General features: G+C 42.6%; 1 protein-coding gene across 2 annotated transcripts; it reads left to right on the top strand.

Annotated features, from left to right (window-relative positions):
- Positions 1 to 1292: 1292 nt before the first annotated feature.
- Positions 1293 to 24110, top strand: NIPA2 (NIPA magnesium transporter 2). 2 transcript variants are annotated; one of them, XM_005283296.4, is made up of 6 exons: positions 1293 to 1464; positions 16648 to 16878; positions 19557 to 19613; positions 20873 to 20963; positions 21849 to 22009; positions 23144 to 24110. In XM_005283296.4, exons 2-6 carry the CDS (start codon positions 16698 to 16700, stop codon positions 23779 to 23781), a joined length of 1128 nt encoding a protein of 375 aa, XP_005283353.2. In that variant the 5' UTR covers positions 1293 to 1464; positions 16648 to 16697; the 3' UTR covers positions 23782 to 24110. The 2 variants fall into 2 exon arrangements, with proteins under 2 accessions (XP_005283353.2, XP_042696773.2); XM_042840839.2 differs by lacking the exon at positions 1293 to 1464 and adding an exon at positions 1576 to 1751.
- Positions 24111 to 24270: the final 160 nt, after the last annotated feature.

Genomic DNA, 24270 nt, shown 5'->3' with positions numbered 1-24270 from the left:
ATAACACATTTTTTCCCTTAAAGATTTAAAATCTTTCACTGTTTCAGATTTTGTTAAATTTAAGAAAAGAAGCTGGGGCTGACATAGATTTTAAAATTTTATTAAGATGTTAAAAAAAAAAAACTGTGAACAGAGTTTGAGCATAGAAGTTTCTGGTTATCAAGGAATAACATACAGATTATCAAGGGTGCAAAATTTGGCTTAAGATCAGGTGGCATGAGGAATACATAATCTGCAATATCCCCGATTGGGGGTAAAAGGTTGATGGGTCAAAGTACAGACATTGAGATATGAGGGTATGAAGTTCATAGAGTGATTGTGTTCGAGTGTGGAGTATAATGAGTGGATATGATGATGAGGATGGATTGACCCTCATTTGGCGAGATTTAATGTTTAGGGAGTTTATGTTTCCAGTTCATATGATCTAAGGGAGAAGGTCACTTGGTCCCTTTCTCGTAGTGGGAGAATGATGTCACTCTGGCTCACTCCTCCTGGTACTGTTGGTAGCTGGTGATGTGCCTGATGTAGATGTCCCTGGACCATCGGATGGCATAACTACTTTGGGACTGTGCCTGGGTGGGAGAGGGTTTGGGGATAAATGGTTTGCCTATCTGCCTTGTTTAAACAAATAAAAACCAAGGTTGGCTTAGGAAAGCGGGTACGAGCCGGTCAGGAAAGGAACAGCTAGCCTCAATACAATAACTGGCCTCCCCACCTTGTGCTCCTTTTTGTCCAGTTCATGATAGCACTAAATGGTTCATGGAGGAGGCGAGGTCGTGCTCCAGTTCTTGTTCCTGGCACACACTAGAGATCTAGCTCAGGTAGTGGTAGGAGATCAGAACCAGCCCCTCCTTGCAGGTGGGGGTGACAAGGTGGGGGAGTCAGGCAGAGTGACCAGACAGCAAAGTGTGAAAAATTGGGAAGGGGAGGTAATAAGAGTCTATATAAGAAATAGACCCAAAAATCGGCACATCTGGTCACCCTAGGCAGGCAGGTAGTATCTTTTATCGTCCACACCGCAGTAGGGGACAGAGACAGGGTTGCACAGAGCAATTCTGCTACGGTGACCAGATGTCCTGATTTTTGGGTCTTTTTCTTATATAGGCTCCTATTACCGCCCCCCCCCCCTTCCTGATTGTTCACACGTGCTGTCTGGTCACCCTATCTTCCACTGCTGATGCAGGGGGCGCCCGGCCAGAGCCAGGCGCGGCCCCCTCCGCGTTCACGGAGTGGTCACGTGTTCGGGGCTTCTGGGGCGGGGCCGCCGCTGCCTCGTCCCCGCGCTGGCCCCACCCCTTCCGCCGGCTGTGATGGCCTGGGGCGGCGCGGCCCGGAAGAGTGAGTCGCGACTGGGCGCCGGGTTCTCCATGGCGGCGGAGCGTGCAGGGACCAGCCCCACCTTCCCTCCTCCCGCGCCGGGCCAGGGCCGCCCCTCGGCGGGGATGTGAGGAGCTGCCGCCGCAGGTGAGCGGGGGACTCGCGGCCGGGGAGGGGACCGCGCCCTCCTCTCAGCCCCCTGGGCGGGGCCTGGCGCGCGGGGACCCGCTGCGGAGGGCAGGTAGTTACTGTCCTCGCCTGGGAACGAGGCTGGTCCCCGAACCCGCCCCGCCTCCTCCGGTAATAACCGATGGGGGGGGGGCACGCGCCGAGTGGCGCCGGGAGCCCTGGCCTGCGGCCTCCCAGACCAACCCCTCCCCCCGCCCCCGCGCGCGCTCACGGCTGGTACCGAGCGACCCGGAGCCGCTGTTCAGGTGACAGGCGGGCGCTGCTCTCGGGCTGCCCCCGCCGCTCCGCGGGTGTCCCCCCGTTGGTGGGCCGGCCCCCACTCGCCGCGTAACCGCCCAGCCGAGAGCCCCTTTCTCCGGCCGGGCCTTGGTGAAAGCGGCCGTGGTCACCGATCCCGTCCGCATTAGCGCTGGTGCCGCTGAGCCGATGGGGGCCGCTGTGGGAACTTTTTAGGCGAAAAGCCGCCAGCGCAGAAGCGATCCCCGGGGGGGCTCGTCCGTGCCGCCGCTTCAGCCGTGGTTCCCGTCGGTCGGGAGTTGCGGCGCTCGAGGTCATTCTAGGGGGCCGCTGGTTCTGCCCGAGCCCTTTTCTTACCACCTGGGGAAGCATTTCTCTTAACTTCAGTGTGCTCTGACTACTCCTTATTTACTGCCAGATTGCGCCTTCCATGGCTAGCAGCTTCTGCTGCCGTTCACTCTTCTCTCTGCCTGTGTGACACCATTGCCCCCCAGACACTGTCCTAAAACCCTTTCCAGGTCTGTTTATACCAGTGGTTCTCAAACTTTTGTACTGGTGACCCCTTTCACACAACGAGCCTTTGAGTGCAACCCCTCCCCCCCACAAATTAAAAACACTTTTTAATATATTTAACACCATTATAAATGCTGGCTGCAAAATGGGTTTTGTGGTGGATGGAGTCTGACAGCTCGCGACTCCCCATGTAATAACTTTGCTACCCCTTGAGGGGTACTGATCCCCAGTTTGAGAACCCCTGGTTTATACTTTGTCATTTCCCCTCATTATCTGAAACCATTTATGCAAATGTTTTAGATGCACATGAAGACTTTACCTTGCGTGTATTAACTCACCCAAGTTAAGAACACACCTTTTTTCCCCCCTATAAACAATGCAGCCAGTGTGCTAGGCACTACACAAATATATAGGAAGATGTGGGACTAGTTTATAATTGATTTTATAGGTAGACAAAAGGACATCCTTAAACTAATCTCCTGAACTTCTACTTTTTCTCATTACAAATACTGCTATAACATATTCTCTTTGTTCTTTTTTAAATAGCTACTGTGTAAAATGTAGTGTTCTCGGATTTTTTTGTAACTTCCTGTGATATTGAATATTTCTAAAGCTACTGTAGTAGCCAAGCCACAAAACTTGTAGTGTTTTCTGCGCCACTGCGTATGCACAGAATGCATCTACCATGCAGATTTCTGTGCTTCCCTGAAGAAAATTTACTTTCTGATGGGGAAGCAAAGAGAAGCTGCAAGAGCAGTCACGCTCCCCTACCCAGCAGCATAGGTAAGTTGTTCTGGGTGCAGCCGGAGGAGAGTTAAGTCATTGCAGGCGGTGCAGGGCTGGGGATGCTCTGGCTGGGGCTGCGGACCCCCTATACCCATACTCCACCAGCCTCACCTTCTGCATCCAGAGCCCTGCTGAGCCCCAGCCCCATTCTGCACTGGACTCAGAGGCTAGTCCCACTTGGGGTGGGGAGAGGAGTGCACTTGACCTGCACAGAGCAGCTGGGTCTGGGTCAGACCCACTCCCAGAAACTTCCCCCAGCTCTGTATCTCCCCTCTCCGCGCGCTTCCTGCGTCCATTGCTCCTCAGTCACAGGGGGAGGGATCAGTGTACAGGGGGCAGCTCCCCTGTCCGCCCAACTCTTGTGTATCCAGCCCCTTTCTCCTCCCCCCCCCCCCAAACCCAGACCACCCCACACACTGATGAGCACCATCACCTATGCACCTGGACCACTCCATAGCCACCTGCACCTGGATCCCCCACTCCACTGAGCCCCAACCAGCTGCTCCTGGACCCCTACCCCATCAAGTCCCATTCCCCCAGCACCTAGACCCATCTTCCTACACCCAGAACCCCCTGCTGAGTCCCAACCACCTTCACCTGGACCCGCTCCGCAGAGTCCTATAGCACCTGTGCATCTTGATCCCCCCCTCTGAGCTGCCCCCACCCAGATTGCTCCACATAGAACCCTCTCCCCTCACTCCTGGACCCCTCCACACTTAGGTTCTGCCGGGCTGAGTCTGCCTGCCCACACCTGGTGTGTCTGGTGCGGGGCTGCTAACCCTGGTGAGTTACTTCGCCTGCTATTCCTGCGGGAATTCTGCACCAAAAAAATAAAAATTCTGCACACAATATTTTTTAAATTCTGCAAATTTATTTGTCAATAAATAAATATGGAGGTTCCAACATAGCAGTAGGGAGCACAGGCCACTGGCTTCACAGAGGTTGGAGATTACCCTGCAGCGCTCCTCCCCACCCCCCTTCCCCTCTGGGACATAGACCTCTGTGGCAGGTCTGGCCCTTGTGGCAGGGTCAGGTGCAGCCTCACTGCCAAGTTAGGGGAAAGCGGGGGGAGGGTTGTTACTGACAAAATTTGCAGATATTTTTTTTTGCACAACTCCCTCAGAAGTAGAGTATGCAGCTGTGATAGACTGCTGCTATAAAAACGTGGCTTCCTGCTCCATTTGGGACATACGGGCTTTCAAAAGCATGTCAGTTGCAGCTTTAACTTTTTGTTAATAAAAACTTAAACTGCTATGCAATTGTTTTAAGAAGTGAGAAAGATCTACTTAAAGGTGTTTACACTAAGAGGTAGATTTAAAATCCAACTTTAACACAGCTGTTGCTTTGTGTCTCTGTACTAATGTTTCATTACATCACTGTTATATTTTAATCGCTTTTTAGTTTAGTTACCTGACATAATAGGTGAATATTATATGCACTATTTAATTTTATGGCTAACATGCTTTTTTATAGGTCTCTTGTGACTATATAATTGCTTTGATAAATTTGGAGAATTGTATTTTAATCAGAACATTTAAGGTGGCATTACTTTTTTCCAGAGTAGTTTTTACATATTCTCTTTATACGTACCATTCTGCATACCATTTTGAAAATGGCACTTGATTTTTAAATTCATTCACTTTTGTATCAACTGCTGTTGGTAGTCTTTGTTGGTTTCATGCTATGCTGCAGCTGTCCTTCTTTAGAGGCATCTGTACCTGACACTAAAGAAAAGAAGGGGTATGAATGGACAAAAGATGCTTGAGCCAGGGGGAGGCTTTAACTTAATAGGACTTTTACTGTTAACATCCTAACACACAATGTATTGAGAATATTTGTTTATGGTGTTTTTGTTGGTTATTTTCGTAGAGATTTCATGTATATAACTTATTATATAAATTAAAGGCTTCCAGTATCAAAACTATATTATCACTGAAACGCTTAATTTACCATGTAACGTGACATAGTAAAGGGGAGTATATTTCTTATCACTACAGCAAAATATTTAAAAAATGCAAATATGTAGACTGACAGAGACTTGCTAAATAGGATGAAGTAGTACCTTTAGTATATTTGACCTGTTACTCCTTTACTCCCCAGATGTTGCAGTGTGGTAGGTTTGCTTCATTTTGCTGCTACATAACCAAAAACAAAAGTCAATGATGAAAAGTGTCAACAGATTTGCTCTTTCTTCTCTGTGAAGTGAAGTATCAATACTGCTCTTCAATGTCAAACTAATAAAAATAGTCTTGGAGACATGGCAAGAGTTTAGGAGGTCCAGGTAACATTACAAACACTTTTAGTGTAGTTTGGTCCTTAGGATAAACTTCCTAGTATCGGCAGATTTTTCAGAATGCACTGTTGTTGAATTTAAACATCATGGTGTCTGAATGAAAATCTCAGATTTTAGTGGTCTTTATTATCTGGGAAAATTGAAATCTGTGAACAAAGCATGCAGGATTATTTTCTGAAATAATCTACAGTCTACAGAAATCCACAGGAAAGGTCTTAAAAATTCTGTTTTAAAACTGGTGCTTTGCTTCTTCCTGAAATCTGTAGTCAGGCTGAAACAGATAGGTGTGAACTTTCTTAATTCATTTTAAAAGGGTCTTGATTCTGAAAGCATTCCTTGATTTTGCTGTTGTGGAGTATCCATTTACTCAGAATACTTAAATCTTGGATTCCTTAACCATAATAGTTATTTTAGTAATATCTTAATGTGATTAAGTTAAGAGTTTTATATAAGGAGTTCAGCACTAGAAAAAAAATTAATTTCAAGACATTTTATTGCTCAATAAAATGACACTTCAGCGTGGTACTTTTTTAAAGAATAGTGTCATCGTAGATCTTGGGTTAGCTTCCTTTTTCCTTCAATGTGGTCTATTTGATTAGCAAAATGGAAGGTAAATGGCATGTGAAGAAGTATCTATAGGATGCCAGAAAGGTAAGAGATCTGTAAGAAAACAATCCAATTTTGAAATTAAAAATTGAATAGTGATTCAATAGGTAGAAAGAATGAAATTTGTTTTTGTGCAGAGGGTCAAACAAAGGCATATGCACTGCTTAAATCTCTCAATCTCTTTCAAAGGCTGAAGTGGGACTTATGGTGCATAGGTCTTGTACTGGCCACTTATTTATTGTGGGGTTCACTCAATAAATGTCACAATTTTTATGACCATTTTCTTAGGTAGAGCCACCTAAAATACATTTAAAATTTTAAATATATTAATACTTCAGAAACTTAAAATTGAAATATTTTAAAAATCAAATATCTTTGCATTTTTTAAGTTTGTTTTATTTCTGCTAAATTTGTGAAAACAAAAGTCAGTATATCTTCTTCAAATGAATCAGAATGGTAATAGCCACATGCTCATATAATGTTATGAGGACTAAATTCCATTCTTTTCAGGACTGAACTATACCTAAAACTTTGGTCCACCTACTTATGTTGGTCAGGGCTGTGAAAAATTTCATGTCCTGCGCAATGTCGGCCTACCCCACAACGTAAATGCTGCTAGGTTGCCGGAAGAATTCTTCCATCAACCTCGCTTCAGCCTCTTCAGGGCATGAATTTACTACAGCAACAGAAAAACTCCTTCCATTGTTGTAGTATCTATACTACAGCGACGTAGCTCAGGCCAGGTCTACACTACAGACTTTTGCTGGCATAGCTGGGTCAGTGAGATGTGATCTTTGACAGACATAGCTATGCCAACAGAAGCCCCAGTAGACATAGTTATATGGTCATAACTGTGATTTTACAGGTGTGTGGCTTGTTTCACTCATGGGGGGTTCTAGTGAGTCGGTATGGCTCCCCGCCGCCCCGGAGAGGGAAGAGCCCATCCGGAGGCCGGAGTGGGCAGAGCTAGGGAATTCTGAGCCCGCCCCTCAGAGGGTCAGGCGGCGACCCGGAAGTATAAAGCCGGGCCCTCAGAGCTCAGTCAGGCCCCAGCAGCCGGAGAGACCAGACGTCCCCAGCCTAGCTCGGGGCTGGGAAACCTCCGCGACTCGGGACGGCCGTCAGGAGCCGCCAGGCCTGCCCTGCACCCGCTACCCGGAGGAGCCGCCGGGCCTGCCCTGCGCCTCCTATCCGGAAGAGCCGCCGGACTTGCCAGACGAACCCATGGTCCAGGATCCCCCCGAGGCCGACGCCAGCACCCAGGTAGACCCCTGAGGGGGAGTGTGGAAGTAGCCTGGGGGCAGCCGACCCCAGTCTGGCTGCAGCACTGCCAGAGCCTATGTCAGTGTGTTGCGGCCAGGAACCCCACTGACAAAGCAGTGAGTCTTCTGCCGTTGCTAGGGCCTCGGGCTGGGACGCAGTGGAGCGGGAGGGCCTGTGTCCCCCCTGCCACCCAACCCATGGGTGGCAGTCTCCCCCTCTCCCAGGCCTGTGAGGCTTAGGCCTATCACTGTTGCTCAGCCCTGACCTAGGGCCTGAGCTTAAATACTGTATTACTACTGCTCAGCCCTGACCTAAGGCCTGAGCTTATATACTTTGTTTACTGTTGCTCAGCCCTGGCCTAGGGCCTGAGCTTATATACTTTGCTGACCGTTGCTCAGCCCTAACTGAGGGTCTGAGCCCGGATAACATTGGTGCCCGCCTGAGCCAAGGCTGGGCCTACTGTACCTTTCAGGACTACAAGGGCTGCCAGGGAAGATCATGCCGCCGGACCCAGTGCCCCAGCCTCAAGGGTAGTGAGTCGGTGTGGCTCCCCGCCACCCCAGAGCGGGTCGAGCCCCGACCAACTCTTCTACAGGGGTGGTTTTACTATATCGGTGCAAAGCACAGGTTTGCCAGCATAGCTGCATCTACACTAAGAGTGCTTGGCTTTGTCGGTATAGAATGTAGATGTGGCCTCAAAAGTAATAATATTTGACTGTTTAACAGCTTCTTTGTATGCTAGAGCTATGTCACAACTCTTATAACATTTAGTATTTTCAGCGTGGATTATTTTAGAATGAAGGAGATCCTAATTATTAATGTGGCTTTGTTTGTTTACTTTCAGTGGCAAAACTGGGTAAAAAGTTGGAATTCATTCTGCTCACATATGGAAAGAGTACAGTCCTCTCCATGAGCAGTATTCCATTTGCAAACAGGGTATAAAACTTGTCTTTTTGGCTAAGTTAGGACCCCCTTGGTATTGACTTACAACTACCTAATTTTAAATGTAAAAAAGACTAGCTCCCTAATGTGCTTCATGAAATACCACCTTCGTTTAGTGTTGAATGTTTAGAAAGTTTTAGTCACAATTGATTTTTAGCTGGTATTTCTATATTTAAAACACTACAGCGGTGCTGCCACGATGCTTCAGCATTGGCATTGCCTCTGATGACGGGAGGACTTCTGCCATTGGCATAAGTAATCCACCTCCCCAACAGGTGGTAGCTAGGTCAACAGAAGAATTCTTCTGTCAACCTAGCACTGCCTACAGTTACGTCAGCTTAACTACATCTCTCAGGAGTGTGGATTTTTCACACCCCTGAGAGCCACAGCTAGGCTGACATAACTTTTCAGTGTAGACCAGCCCCTTCATCCCTTTCTGAACAGGTAAACTTTTACCGGGTAAGGCCACTTCCTCTTCTCATTGCTTAACAAAGGAAACTTTTATGGTCATATCTGTAGGTAAACATGCACAAGGTGAAGGGTTACATTGTCTTTTATTTTTTTCTGCCGCCTTTGCATATATTTCAAGTGCTACACTGTGCACATCGTTCTCACAAACTTATGTATTTTAATCAATATCGTCTCCACTTAACAAAAACCTGGTTTAATTTGAACATCACCTTCCCCCCCCCCCCCCCCCTCTATTTGGATGCTTACTGCTATGGCCTAATGGAGTAGGAATGTGAAATTGAAGTATTACTGTAAATGTTACTTAGTCACTTTACTCATGTTGAAACAGGAAAGTGAAATTGGTAAGGTCTCTTGGAAAATATCACTTTGCTACTCTGCTGGCACATTGAGAACAGCAACTTGGAAGGCAAAGAGCTTTCTCACGGTTTACGTTGTCAGGTGGGGCCTATTCCTGTATGAGATTTTGAAGACAAATGAGTTTCCTTTCAAGCGACTGATTGGTGCTCTTTCCTACTTCACAGAAGTTTTCCACAACATTGTTTTCCCTCTATCCCCTTGCTCCCAAAAGCAATATCGTACTGTCTTGCCTGTCAGGGCTCTTATTTTTATGAGGGAGAGCATAGCTCCATTCTTTAAATTGATGCGATTAGTTGCCTTCTGAGAGCTGTTTCTTTGACATGAGTTGACTCGCACAGGCTATGAGTAGATGCCTCCTAAAGGGCAGTATATATGCTGTTATGTGTGGCTGGCTATGGTTCCAAGCTCTTATTCTACAAAAGTAAACTGATTCCTGAGTCACAACTTTTGGGTTCAGTAGCAAGCTGATTTTCCACAGTTGAGTTGCGGCCAGCTTTGTGAGAGTGAGTTAATTTCATGTTGAATTGGGCCGTGCACTTAGTAAGAGAACACTTAACAAATTTACAGCATTTGTGACCAAAACAATATCTTCTCCATGGTCTTCTGGCTTCTCCCCTTGTGTTCAGCATAATGGCAGTACAAATCACTGGGAGAAGACAGCTTTGTACATGCCCCTTAACCAAGGCGCTGAGAGGTGTAGTTTCCAGAAGCTCTCTACTCTTCTCCTTTGAGGTTATGGGGATCTATTTTTGGGGGGGATGCTGCATGAAATTACCCCTAAACAGTAATCTTAGTAAAACCAAGATTTATTAAAAACAGAGTGAAAATGAAGTTGAAACAAAAATATTGGTTTGCTTAATGTATCTAGACTCTCATTTTGAATAAGCTAAACTATTTGTGTAATTACAGAGGAAAAAGGAAAAGTGAATAGCTTATATCCCTTGAAGGCAATCCCCTCTTTCTGACCACTCAAGCTGCCAGCATCATATTGCTGTCTACAGGGCGACTTCTCCTTTGTCCACCTTGACATATTTATTAAATCCCCTCCCCAGCTTTCCCAAACAGTTATTTTAAGACAAATATACAAAGAGGAATTGGCACCTTCTGGGAGATGGTCCATTGAAAAAGAAAATCTCTTCATGATGGTCAGAGTTTTTCAAAGATTTAACTGCCTAGCTCAGATATTGCCTTTCGTATCTTATGTCTTCACTGCAGAGTTAATTAGAGTTATCTACAGTCAGGTACTTCTCACAAGTTAGCCTACCTCAAGTGAGAACCAGTCACAGTGTGAAATAACACTACAGCTTCTGTGTCCACAGTGGCGTTGCGCTCACTTGTGTGCAGCTAACACTGTTGTGGCATATTCCATAATTCTTTGCATTAGAATAATCTGAGCTGCTCTGTGAATATTTTTCCAGTTGACTGTGAGAAAACCTGTCTGTCCTTTCTTGGCACGTGGTGGTGGTGGACGATTGGGGAAGGCACTGGAGGACTATCGGCACTCAAGTGGCGTTTGCTTGCATCCACAGTACAGAGTGGTCGTTTTAGCAAAACTCAATAGCTGCTAACTCAAGTTTTAACCTATAAAACATGATGGGCCAGAAAACTTGAGATAAAAGGACCGTCACACTTGAGGTTAAGGTAGTGCACAGGACTTGAGTTATAACTCAAGTTAACTTTGCAGTGAAGACAAGCCAACATACCAGGCCTCTTATTTAAACTTCTAGCGTTTTTCCCCCCTTTTCTATAAACTATAAACCATGGACAGAGGACTGCCATGCCAGTGTTTTAAAAATAGCCTTAGTATTACAAAATAATAACATTTTAAAATGTACTGCAGCATGTAATTTAGTCACATAGGTCACATCAGTTAATAGAAAAACTAAAAGGAAGGTTTCTCTAGGAATAAATATTGGTCACAAGTTATTTATTATTTGTATTACAGTTTTCAGATACCCCTATCATGGTCAGGGTCCCCATTGTTCAGGGCACTGTACAGATATACAGTAAAAGACAGTCACTGCCTTGAAAATTGTATAATTGTAATCTGCAATTTGTATCTCAGCTCCACAAAACCATCGCAAAATATTACTATCCCATCCACAGAAAGTACTAGCCATGTCCTAGATGGTGATGAAAAATCTAAAGGGATTTTGCCTTGTTTCCTTTCCAAACTAAGCTTTTCTTCCAGTCTGCTAGCAATTTGAGTTTGACCAGAAATTACAGATACCACTTTAAAATTGGAATTAGCCTTAGACAAACCCTGAAGGTTTCATAGTAAGAGCTAGAAATGGGTCATGAAAATGTTCAAAAGAAAAGGAACGGAGAGTTGTTTGCTAACCATTTATGCAATCTTGAATTGAGAGAGACAATCTAAAGTGCATCATTATTCTTATTGATGGAAGTTGAAAGAAACAGGGGACTCAAGCTGTACTTGCCCTATCAAGAGTATGACAAAGGTGTTGCTAGCCTAAATTCAGAGAATTACCTACTATATGTGACTCAGTGCCAGTGAGTCATAACATCAATTTTCAAGCTGTACATGATGCAGTATCATGATCCGATATCTTTTTTCCCTCTCCCAGAGCAGAGAAATCTTAGAGCCTGACTTCTCCTATCTCCTCATCCCCCATGTCTCCTAAAAAAGAAGGGGTGGAGAAAATGAGAGTTTGGCATAGTCTGTATTTAAAAACTTTGCTGGTGTAGCTATACTGGCAAAACCCTACTAGGCCAGGTCTACACTACAGACCTATATCGGTATAACTACATCACTCGGGTGTGAAAAATCCACACCCGTGAGCAATGTAGTTATACCCACCTAATCCCATGTGTGGACAGTGCTATAAGGCGGGAGAGCTTCTCCTGCCAACATAGCTACCACTTCTCGAGGAGGTGGATTAACTGTGGCAAAGGGAAAGCTCTCTCCTATTGGCTTAGAGCATCTTCATTAAAGTGCTACAGCGGCACAGTGTTTTAAGTGTAAACTTGCCCCTAGTATCGATGAAGTTATACTGGCAAAAAAAGTGCCTTTGCTGATATAGTTTAGATACCATTTCACCAATAGCTAGGCTAGCAAAAGCTCTTTTACGCCAGTATAACTTGATCTGTGCAAGGAGGGTTTTGCTGGCATAAAAATACCATCAAAAATCACACCCCTACCTGATGTTGCTATGCTGGTTTCTAATGTAGTCCTGACCTTTGCCTTTAAGGGTATATGATATGGCTTGTTCTGACCTTATTCCTCGCTTCCTCTCAGCTGATATCGAGGAGTGGGAGACAGCCATTCAGGACTATCTTTCTTCACTCCACTACATGAAATGAGCCTTTCTTCACCAGGGGACTGAGTCTCATTTTGCCCTTAAAGATTTGTACTGTCCTTTGTTTACAGCATCAAGGATTTGCATAAATGCTAGTCTTTAAAGTTATTCATTTTGATATTTATTTATAAAAGATGGAAGAATGCATATTCATTTAGAAGAAAGTCAAAACCGATTCTGAGCTCTATCAAGAGTACGACACAGGCTCTGTTATGCTACAAACAGATAAGTCAACAACTCAATAAACAAGCGATACCCCAGTACAAGTCACTGGGATTGGATTTCTCATGATAAAATCTTCTTTTGTTTGCAGTGAAACTATTTTTGTCCAAGGAAAGTGTTTATTTCTTTTGTATTTTGTAAACTGCTCACCTGACGTTATTCTGAGCAACGCCAGTACCATGCGTGTATTTTGTGAATGGAACAGTTACTCCTGCCGTTTTCCCAACCCAACAGATATTTGATCAGGAAAGGGCTGTGTTGAAAGTTCTTATATACTGGTATTTGCTGAAGCACTATTGCATATTAAGAAAACAGTGGTGCTTGAACTATGTGGGTGCATCCATGAAGATTGGACAGTGCACTAGGTTATTTCCAATAAAAAAAATAATTTTGCATCAGAATGGACTTGCAGCAAATAAACTGACTTTTCAGTTGCTCTGTTAATCAATTTTTAGATTGAACCATATAAGATAACCTATTCTAGTTAGAATTATTCAAATAACTTTTGTCTTTCCTTGGTCTGTTCTATCAAAACTTAAGCCTTCCACAACTAAGCACTTGATTGAGGAGTCAAAAATATTTGTGTTCTGATTATGTTTGGGGGGTTGGGCCAGTAGCTTTATTTAAAATCTATAATTTGTGAATTGCTTACCAGAGACGCATGAGATAAATGACATAGCCAAGTTTTAGGGAGCGTAGTCATTACTCATACTCACTGTCACAGTTCAGAGTGACTGCACCTTAGTGGTCCAGCAGGGCACCCACTCTCACCTTGCAGCTCCCCTGCTGTTGCCTTTCTAGTGAAGACCCTATTTCTCTCTCTTCTGATCAGGGTATTTCTAGGCTGTACAGTTCCCTGCCTTCACTACCATAGACAGATTGCACAATGACACCTGCTTGCTTTCTCTTCAGAGATGGTTACCAGGTATAATTGCTACAGTTATAAGATATCAACTTGTACTTCCTATGCAACCATATTTTATTCTTAAGGTAAAAGGCATTACAGAGAAAACATATTAAAACAATAAAAGAACCTACATGTGTGCAAATAAGCTTACCAGAGTATCCCCCAACACTAGCACGAGCTCTGGCAAGAGCAGTCCTTCAGTACCCCATCCACAGGGTTTCCTTTGTGGTGACAAGTTTATCACAGCTTCAGCTCAGAACACACACAGTCTTATGGGGCCACTCCTTCCAATCTTTCACTAAGGTTTGGAGCCCTCCGTGAACCCTGGGTCCTATCTGTTTGCTGGATCAGGAAGAAGGCCCTGAGCCAGTTTAAAAACAGGCTATTTATCCAAAAACCCTTTCTTTGTCTGTTGTTCCCTGGAAAATCCAGTTTGAAGGGGTATGTGAACCTCTTGGGGGGGAGGTTTCAAAGGGCTTATAAAGGAGGAAGAATATGAGCATCCCCCTCCCTACTGAAAAGGTACATACAGTGCCCAAATAACACATACACAATTGCACTTTTAATAAAATGTACCCCAAAAATATTAACACAAATTCAGTAAGGTTTAACTTAATTTCATAAAGTGTATTTAGGGTATAGTAGGATAACATGAGCTCTGTCAGTTTGTCACATCCACTTTGTAGAGATTACTGAATTGGAAACCACCTGCTGCTCAGTATGAATAACTAAAATGGAAAACACTGACCAAACATCATTCTCCCAACAGGAAATGGAAGGGGACCCTGCTTTCAGAAGTATTACCCCAACCTTCTCTCAAAAGTTGCGAGCAGGCAGACCAGGATAGGAATATTAGCTCAGTGGGTGTGATATTTTTTTTATGGAGGGGAGGGGGTTAGGGTAGGGGTGGAGGATTGCGGTGCTATACCAAGCTAAACTGCTGATTTCTTCTACAGTTTTGCATTCATGGGCTAGACAGTCTAGCAAAGTCAGAGAGGTCTTGTGTGGGAATTTCCCCATTTTTTAATGAGTAGAAACACTGAAAATCAGTCATTACTGTGTATTGTCTTGCATGCTGTCCCTGCAGAGATTGAATGTCTCCTGTGATCCACTTCCCATCCTGGCCTACCACAGAGCTGCACTCTGTCATACTCCCTGACTGAGTCCTGTTTTCCCTTCATTCCACTTTTCCATGCATAAACTGGATTGCCCCCATATTTCACTGTCCTACACAGCTCTGCTTCTGTCAGCCCCACCCCCACCCATTGCTCCACCTCAGAACATTCTCTGACCATGCCCATAATAGAGGAGTTAAGGGAACATAGCAGGGGAGGGAGAACCGTAGTCTTGCTTACTCATTCATATCCCTCCTCATTTCCTTTAAGGTGTGCCAGGTGAATCAGGAGTGCGGGGTGATGATATTTGAGTGGGGGTCCAGGGCTGTCCATATGAGCTGCTGTGGATAAGAGCTTGGCGTGAATGCCAAGACACTAGTGCATCAGGGGCTCCTCACAGCATGGTGTCCTCAGCCAATGCAGCAGTGTTGGGACCTTGATGCACCAGCACCGTAGCCCCCTCAGACTGCCTGCACATTTGGGAAATAGCAGTAGGTTGTGGTATGGTTTTACAGTATTTGCACAGACTCTGAATTCATCTTGGCAATAGACATTGAAGTAGAAATATTTTATTACTGTCCTTTAGATCATATACATGCTAAATTGACTTTCACTATATGCTAGTTTCTTTTATACCTGGAACGTGTATTACATAGGTGAACCAGGAATATTATGAAAATTTCATATATTCTTGTAAGTTTCAACACGTTTTTGTTGACCTCTTCCCTCTGCAGTTCCAGTATATAGAAACTTGATGCTGTTTTTATCCAGAGTGTTTTTGTGTGGCAGTACATCAGGGTAGTGCTCTCTACTGGTCAGCTGTATTAAAAGAATTCTTTGCAACTTAAAAGTGGAAATGAGAAAAATGTTAATTCCCTTTCATATTTGGCAGAAATTAGTAAATCACCTTGAAATATAATTAAGCAGAACATTTCAGTGTTTTAAGACTGCTTATGCACATACCTTAAAAATCCAAAATCTAATGTCTCAGAAAGAAACTGTAATATCTTTATTGCACCATGTATCAGAAAAGTAGTATAATTTAGAGCAAATCGACAATTGTCATATCATGCCAGAAACAGGAGTGCATTGAAGATTTTGACTCCTGTTCTAAAAGTTCTTGTTTAACACTTTTCTTAGGCCCTTGCTGCAGTTCTCCACATAACTAGGCGTGAGACTCCAATAGTCTGAGTGAAGGCTTTTCCATAGTAAACTCTTCCATTGCCATTGTAGATAAGCATCAGGGGTGCTTTGTTAAACTTATACTGAGAAAAACAACCCTGCAAAATCTATTGGTAAACAGGTTTGCTGGTGGTTATTGCAGTTTCTGCTACGTTATTCCTTAAAGGCACTATTTTTATGCATCCCCAAAAAGGGTCTGTGCTAACTGAACTACCATGATTTGAACAGTCCTTTGTAATCTTTTTTTCTTCCATTGTTCCCGTAATCTTATGTGTCTGTTGGGATGCTGTGGCTGTCTTAATTCAAACCCGGATTGTAAACTAATTTTAACATAAATAACGATATTTTGTGAGTGATATGGAGTGGAACTATGTGTGAATATGAAGAAAAAACACACACACTATGTTTGAAAATACACCTTTACCTTGATATAATGCTGTCCTCGGGAGTCAAAAAATCTTACCGCGTGTGATAGGTGAAACCACATTATAACGAACTTGCTTTGATCCACCGGAGTGCGCAGCTCCCCCCCGAGCACTGCTTTACCGCGTTATATCTGAATTTGTGTTCTATCGGGTCGTGTTATATCGGGGTAGAGGTGTACATGGATCTGCTTACATTTGTCTTCAAGCGTCATTCCTTATTGCTTCTTGTACTGTGAACTCTCATCTGGAGTGCCAGATGCTCTTCTGCACTTCTTCAAAATCTTTAATCAGTTATCTGCCCTATTTCACCCCTGCCTCAAGTATGCACCTTCATCCAGTGTATTTTCTGATCTTTGTTATCTGCCTTTAGAGTTCAGGTTCTTTGGGGCAGGCCCAGCCACACTGCCATTTTTGTTGGCTGCAAACAGAGTTTTTCCATAAAAAAATAGACTTGTAATTTATTTGTATGAAATCCTGTTGTGATAATATATATGCACTTGTTCAGGTTTCAGCGTTGCATCACCCTATCTCCAGTGACAGCAGCTCTTTTGTTCCATGATCGATGTGGCAGTTTTGAACACTTCAGTAGCTTACGAAATGACCCAGAGTGGAGGAAAATATGATTTCTATATTGGTCTCGTGTTGGCTATGAGCTCCAGCATTTTCATTGGAGGGAGTTTCATCCTAAAAAAGAAGGGTCTCCTCCGGCTGGCCAGGAAGGGCTCCATGAGAGCAGGTATGGTATGCACTTGAGAACTTTTGCTTGTTTTTAAGTTTATTTGAATGCTTAGTGAATGGCTACTGAATTTTCACTCTGATTTTTTTGAGTATTGATTTACTTTGGTTCCTTATTGAGAGATGAAATTTCTAGACCTAAAATATTCAGCTCCTGTATTTTCACTGGACTCTTTGAATTATTTCTAGTTCGTTAAGTATAGTAAAAGGTGAAATCCCTTTCTGTAATATATTCAGTTAGTGCGCTCTAAGTACATTTCCAAAACAAACTATAAATTTGCATATGTTAATCAAAGAACATGTCCGTTAAGAATAAACCTGGTTACATCCTACCTGCTTCCCTCTTCTGAGCTTCCCCCTCCACCTGGAAAAAGCCTGTTTAAAGAGATGATCTTCATAGTGTGATTGGAAGATCAACATACTTGCACTGTTGGAGGATGTGGAAGGGAATGAATTCTAGAGTCAGGGCCTCTACAATGAGAGTGCTTGCCTCCAAGTGAACAAACCTAGGAACTATCAGTTTGAATGTCTCAGTTGATCTCCGCTGTGGAGATAGAGATGAAAGAGGCAATTTCTAAGATACTTAGGACCCAAATCAGGGCTTTGTAGGTCTAAACTGCACCTTGAATTGTACTTGAAAATGATTTGGGAACCAATGCGATCGATCCTGATTGCTTGGATGCTTGCCGAAATGGATGGGCTCATAAATAGTGTAATTGTGTCAAAGTATTTGACCAGAATACATCACAGCTTTTATTTTCTAAAACTAAAATGTCTCCTGAAGACTTTCATTGTCAGAAATGCTGAAATAATAATAATAATAATAATAATTAATAAAAGGACGGGGGAGGCCTGAAGGGGGAAGGGTAGTGTTCAGGAAGATGACATTCCAGAACCTTAGATGGTTGTGTTTTTTGGGTTAATATTTTACTGTAGCACAAAAACATAAGGATATTTTACTTAATTCTTATTAGGTGTTGTGTGTGTGTGTGTGTATATATATATACTAAAAGAATTTGTTATATTGACAGTTTGATAGTAGTTAATATACTTCATCAAAACCGAAAGCAAATAATTTTAAGAACTGGTTCATCCCTCGGGTAATATTGCATTGCGTCCATCCAACGTTTTGGATTTTTGCTACAGCTGACTGTGCATTTGATAAATATGGTAAAGACTTGAAGTAGTAGTGGGGTAACTGCATTGGGTGTTGAGATACTACAGTGACGGGCACAACATAAGAGCTCAGATCGATAGAAAACAGCTAGAAATATTCAAGATGATGTTGGATGGACTGTTGCCCTTCTACACCAATTGTCTTCTGTTGACCAATTGTATCAGTCTGAAAATAGTCTGTGCTATTGCCCTCAGTTAAGTGACCCACATTGAAACAGTTGCAGTGTATCAAATAACTAAAAGGTTAATTGTGGGTGTGGATTAGAATAGGGTCGGGCAAACTTTTTGGCCTGAGGGCTGCATTGGGTTTCGTAAATTGTATGGAGGGACGGTTAGGGGAGGGGGTCGTGGCCCGGCCCCCACCTCCTATCTTCACCCCCCACCCAGACTCCTGCCCCATCCGACCCCCGCCCCATCCACAGACCCCCGTTCCCTGTCCCCTGACTGCCCCTGGACTCCCCCAACCCCATCTCTCATTCCTGACAGCCCCCCTGGGACTCCTGCCCCATCCATCCACCTGTTCTCCTGTCCCCTGATTGCCCCTAGAACCCCTACCCCTGACTGCCCCCTGCTGCCCCATCCAACCCCTCCCTCCTTCCTGACTGCCCCCCTCCCGGGACCGCTGCTCCCATTCAACCCCCTGTTTTCCCCCCAACCACCATCCATACCCCCGTCCCCTGACCTCCACACCGAACTCCCCTGCCCTCTATCCAACCCCCCTGCCCTCTTAACGCACTGCTGCAGCACCGGTGGCTGGCAGCGCTACAGCCACGCCACCACCACACAGCACAGGATTAGAACCTTCCATCTCTGGTGATTCCAGAGAATTTGGTGTTGCTATGAGTGAACACCAAATGTGTGTTCTCAGTTTGGGAGGGAAGGCAAGTATTGTATGACCTCTACCTTTTGAAGTTCACCCAAATACCATGGTGGTGTGTGGCTTAAAGTGTGTACCTTAATGTATACACATACACACACTCTCCTTAGATTACACGATTGACTGTTTCCCCAAGATAAAGTTGTATCTTCCTATGGATATCCTCCTAATTTACTGTATAAAAGGAAGAATGTGAGTAGTCAACTGGCATTACAAACTGTGGAACTATTTAGGTCAACTGTAAGAATAGGGATTCTGTTAAATCCCCTTTTATTTAATTTGTTTTTTAACATTGTTATGAGTCTAGAACATTACCTCAGAATAGGCAAATATTGTGCGGTCTGTAATGCCATTTCTAGTCCCAAAGAAATATATATACGCTGCTAATCTTTAGAGCAAATTGCACAGGAATATCTGAACATTTCAAGCGATTGAAAATATTTTGACTTCAACCCTAACTTCTGATTATGCATCAAATTGTGCAGGTGTTTGTTTAATGAGTGGTTGCATATATGTTTGTAACATGGCTTGAAAATAATTCTTTTTTTGGAATATAACTGTTGATCATAGTAATTGATGCTTGCCCCTATGTGTTGCTGATTAATTGCTCATTCTTCCAATTCCAGGTCAAGGCGGTCATGCATATCTTAAAGAGTGGCTGTGGTGGGCTGGACTTCTGTCAAGTAAGTATCAAAAAGAATAACCAGTGTTAAAAGATTTTAAATATCAAAATGTTCAAAAAAATTGTTGAATACACAATAACCAAAGCTAGAAATAGTGCATACCTATGTACACTGAGATACAATTTATTTTTTTTAAATACGGATTTTTATTATTAGTAATATCTTTGTAATTAACATCAAATTAAAAAGAAGGTTCTTGGAGATAGATATCTATCTATCTACCTCCATCTATTGTGTGTGTGTGTGTGTGTGTGTAAAAGGATATATCTCCAGTGAATTTTTTCAATAGTTTTTCTTGATCAGCAAAGAATTTCTTTTTAATTATTACCGTTTATGTATTTTACTTTTTCACTTCACTAAGCTTGGGCAGTTAAACCAGTGGTTCTTAAACTTGTTTGATCTGACTCCCCTTTCTATGTGTCTTCCCTGGTACATATACCGCCGCCCAGTTCTGAATGCAGAGCAGAGAGCAGCAGCTGCTGGCCAGGTGCCCAGCTCTGAAGGCAGCATTACACCAGCAGCAGCACAGAAGTAAGGGTGGCGATGTGAAAAGTGATATTCATCAGTATCACTTTTCACAGCAGACTTAGCACCCCATTGCCACCCTTACTTCTGCATTGCTGCAGCAACTCAGGGCTGACAGCTGGAGCCTTGCTGCCTCCAGGTGAGGGATTGTGTGAGAGAGTGTGTGTGTGTGTGTGGGGGGGAGGAGAACAGCCCCAGAGGTAGGGCTTTGTCTTTCTCCTTTATCCTTGCCTCCTGGGTGTATGTGGCCCTTCTGCAGGAGCCCCAGCCAATACAAAATACAAAACCATTCATTGAAAAAAGTTACTTTAAAATATTTTGAATTCTCCTCTCTCTCTCCTTCTCTTTGGTTTTGTTTTATCTTTTTACACATCTCCTAAACTTTGGACTTAAACAGTGTGACTATGCGCATTTAACTTGACTCGTAATTTATGTACTGCTTCGTAGAAGATACAATTGCAGATTATTTTGCTTATGTGAGAATTAAATGACCTGAGTTAGTAGGATGGGGAAATGCAGAGGCTGTTAAATAAAAATGGGTTAGCCTAAATTAGAGGTGAGATTTATTTTTGTTATATGGAATATCTAGCTGCTAGCTTTGAGTTCTGCTTATATTAAACTTCCATGTCAGCTGAACATTTTAGTTGAATTTCTTCTCTGTGGGAACACTTGTTCAGTTTCAGAGGTTTCTCTTACATGTGTTAAGACTTCCTCATTCTTTTTTTATTCTGCAGTGGGAGCTGGTGAAGTAGCTAACTTTGCTGCTTATGCATTTGCACCAGCTACATTAGTGACTCCATTGGGAGCTCTCAGTGTTCTTGTAAGGTAAGAACTGTTTAGAAAGAAGCACTATTTCAGAGAGGTAGAAGCGAAGTATGTATTTAGAAATGTCTATCACTTAAATTTGAGTTGTTAAATATGGCTTTCTGCTTAACTCTGACTACACTTAGTACTCATAAAAATGGAAGGAGTAGCACTGACTTAATCCAGGCATAAGATGAGTCAGCGCTCTACAAGCTCCCTTGCACAGCTCTAGCAGCGTATCTTTACCTTGACTTGCAACACCCTGCTATTCCTGTCTTCTGCATCTCTTGAGGATGGAAGCCAGTTATGATGTGCACAAATAAAAGGAAGACAAGACTAATAAACTAATTTTCATTCCTGACCAAAGTCAGGATCTTATTTGTCTTTAGAGAGTCAAGGATTTTGCACCAGCACACCACATTGTTTTGGAGAGGGATTTCATAGAGAGGATGATGTATAACATTCTCCCTCGCAATTTTGAGGAGGCAGCATAATTTAAAACAACGTTTGGGCCTCCAGACATTTACAAATAGTCTAGTGCATAGCAGACATGTTAATATAGACAATTGTAATTACGCTTAATATATTAGTGGATTTAGTCTAATAGAAATGTATGGACATGAGTAATGTTGCAGATGGTTGTGCACTCAATTAGATATTGAAACAAGGGAGCTGTAGAGCTTGTATCTGCATAGTGAGGCAGTATATACTTAATTCTGTATTCAGATTGTTTTCCCTCTTTGTTTATTTGGAGCCTTAACTTAGAATAACAATTAACAGCTCTTAATTACTTAGCGAAAAGTGTTTTCTGAATTTTAAGATGCTAATGTTTTTTGATGTCTGCTGTGGGCAAATTAATTAAATATTTCCTGATTCCTAATCTGTCAATGTATTTTTTCCTTTCAGTGCCATTCTTTCATCCTATTTTTTAAATGAAAAACTTAATCTTCATGGAAAAATTGGATGTTTATTAAGTATATTGGGGTCAACTGTGATGGTCATTCATGCTCCACAAGAAGAGGAAGTAGAAACTTTGAATGAAATGTCTCACAAGCTAGGAGATCCAGGTGAGAGAAAATGTCAAGTTCATCTGTAAGTAGCAGGGTAGCTAATGAAGGAAGATAAGTATGTTTATTCTACTTTGCTAGAAGGACTGTGGTTCATTTACAGTTGCAACTGTTGCAAATTTCTAGTACCAAAAAGTTAAAGACCACCTCAGTTTTTCTACATCTGTAAATAAAATGAGTTTGAATTCTACAATAGACTTAGCGGGAGCTTTGAAGGATACCAGAGAATTTATTTTGTACAGAATGCCAGGATTAAACAATGAGGTCATTTTTTGTCCAAGTAAAAGTATGTTCCAAAAGAATAATAAATTAGCAGTTTAATATGTTAACCTAAGAAGCAGACAGCTATTTTCCCCTTGTTACATTTTCTGCAAAGAAACGTCATCTGTTTAAATCAATATTGAGCCGATCTTAAAAAATTAAGCATAGACTGGGGGGGAAATTTACAATATCAAAGGGTTACCATTAGGACTAGTAGCTAAAATTTAGGTCAGAGTCATCTATGTTTCACATTATATTATAATAAAAATGAGATACCTGCTTCTTATATAGCAGTTGATATCTGTAGATCTCAAAGCACTTTACAAAGAAGTTAAAGCTCCATTTTACAGATGAATCTGAGGGGTGAAATGACTTATTCGAGGGCATTATCAGCATGTCCGATCGGTGGCTTAAAATTCCTGTTGCTGAGTGAAGCATCCAAATCAAAACAAATCACAGACAGCATTTAGATATATGCCTACACCCTCTGGTCTCCCCATACCCCTGGTTCTGTGCTTTTGAATAAGTCAAGGATTGCAGTAAAAGGGAGGTTGGCAATCTAGGACCGTATTCTTCATTTCAGAGCCTGGTAGCGAAGTAGAGTTTGGAATTGCAGGCATGCCTGCAATCGTAGTTCCATGCTTATTTTAGCCAGTTCATCAGTTGTCATAAGATTTGTTGCAGTCTCCATTTTGGATGACTGGTAGAAGAAAGATCATCATTTGAACATGTAATTAATAAAATGAGGGGGAGGAAAAAAAGCCTATCAACCTTGACTTGTTGCCCTTAAAATATGCATGTTTCTTGGTACCTAACAGGATGCTCTTGTGTACTGTATATAAATAAGTGATTTTTTTTCCACCCCCACTGCAGGTTTTATGGTTTTTGCAACAGCTGTCGTCATTGTGTCCTTAATACTGATATTTGTGGTAGGACCTCGCCATGGACAGACCAACATTCTTGTGTACATAACAATCTGCTCTGTAATTGGAGCATTGTCAGTCTCCTGCGTGAAAGGCTTGGGCATCACTATCAAGGAACTTATTGCAGGAAAACCTGTGCTAAAACATCCTTTGTCCTGGATTCTGCTGCTAAATCTTATAATCTGTGTGAGCACACAGATCAACTATTTAAACAGAGCTCTGGATATATTCAACACCTCCATAGTGACTCCAATATATTATGTATTCTTTACAACATCTGTTTTAACTTGTTCTGCTATTCTTTTCAAAGAGTGGCAACACATGTCTGCTGCTGACATTATTGGCACCTTCAGTGGTTTTCTCACGATCATTGTGGGGATCTTTTTATTGCATGCCTTTAAAGATGTAAATTTCACTCTAGCAAATCTGCCTGTCTCCTTGCGGAAAGATGACCGAGCAATCAATGGCACTCTGCCAACCACATATGAATGCTTTAATCATGATGAAGAAAGCTCAACCTGTGTAGGTGAAATACAATCCAGTGAGAATGTCCCATCCAGGAGAAATGGAAGTCTGGCAGCATTCTGAAAATGTGTTAAGACAAGAACAATTTCATAACTTGTTTTTTTTTGGCTGTAAAATGTCTGAGTTTGAGTTTGGAAGCAGATGATGTACTTGAACAATATGTACAGACAATCGTAAATTTTTAGGTTTGATTAGTTTGGACCAAGAATAGTGATGGAGTTTTAATTTGCCTTCTTTTTACTTTAAAAAGACACACTGCAATGACCTCAGTACATGGTTTGTTTTTGTTGCTCTTAAGTTATCTGTGTAAACTTGTAAATATTTTCCATTTTAGAGACTTATTGCACTAATAACAATTTTAACTATATCAAAAATAAATTGCTTTAATTTTGCATTGGTGGTAAGCACATTGACATGAACCTGAATCTTTTGCATAATGAATATTCACCATGTCTGTTTCAGCATATGGAAGAGTAAGACTATTAATCTGGAATGCACTGAAAGGTGTAGGGAGCAATTTACAGCAGCTGTCACTAAAGTGGCTAATTACAG

Source organism: Chrysemys picta, chromosome 1 (genome assembly GCF_011386835.1).
Source record: "Chrysemys picta bellii isolate R12L10 chromosome 1, ASM1138683v2, whole genome shotgun sequence".
Taxonomy (NCBI): Eukaryota; Metazoa; Chordata; order Testudines; family Emydidae; genus Chrysemys; species Chrysemys picta.
The sequence above is the reverse complement of the archived record's forward strand: the minus strand, read 5'-3'. Positions and strand labels throughout refer to the sequence as shown.

What these genes read in the sequence shown, in the direction of transcription:
- NIPA2 (XM_005283296.4), top strand. Translation starts at nt 16,698, where the DNA reads ATGATCGATGTGGCAGTTTTGAACACTTCAGTAGCTTACGAAATGACC. An exon ending in GTGGGCTGGACTTCTGTCAA is followed by an intron (nt 19,614 to 20,872) that starts GTAAGTATCAAA and finishes TTTATTCTGCAG; the next exon opens with TGGGAGCTGGTGAAGTAGCT. An exon ending in GCTCTCAGTGTTCTTGTAAG is followed by an intron (nt 20,964 to 21,848) that starts GTAAGAACTGTT and finishes TTTTCCTTTCAG; the next exon opens with TGCCATTCTTTCATCCTATT.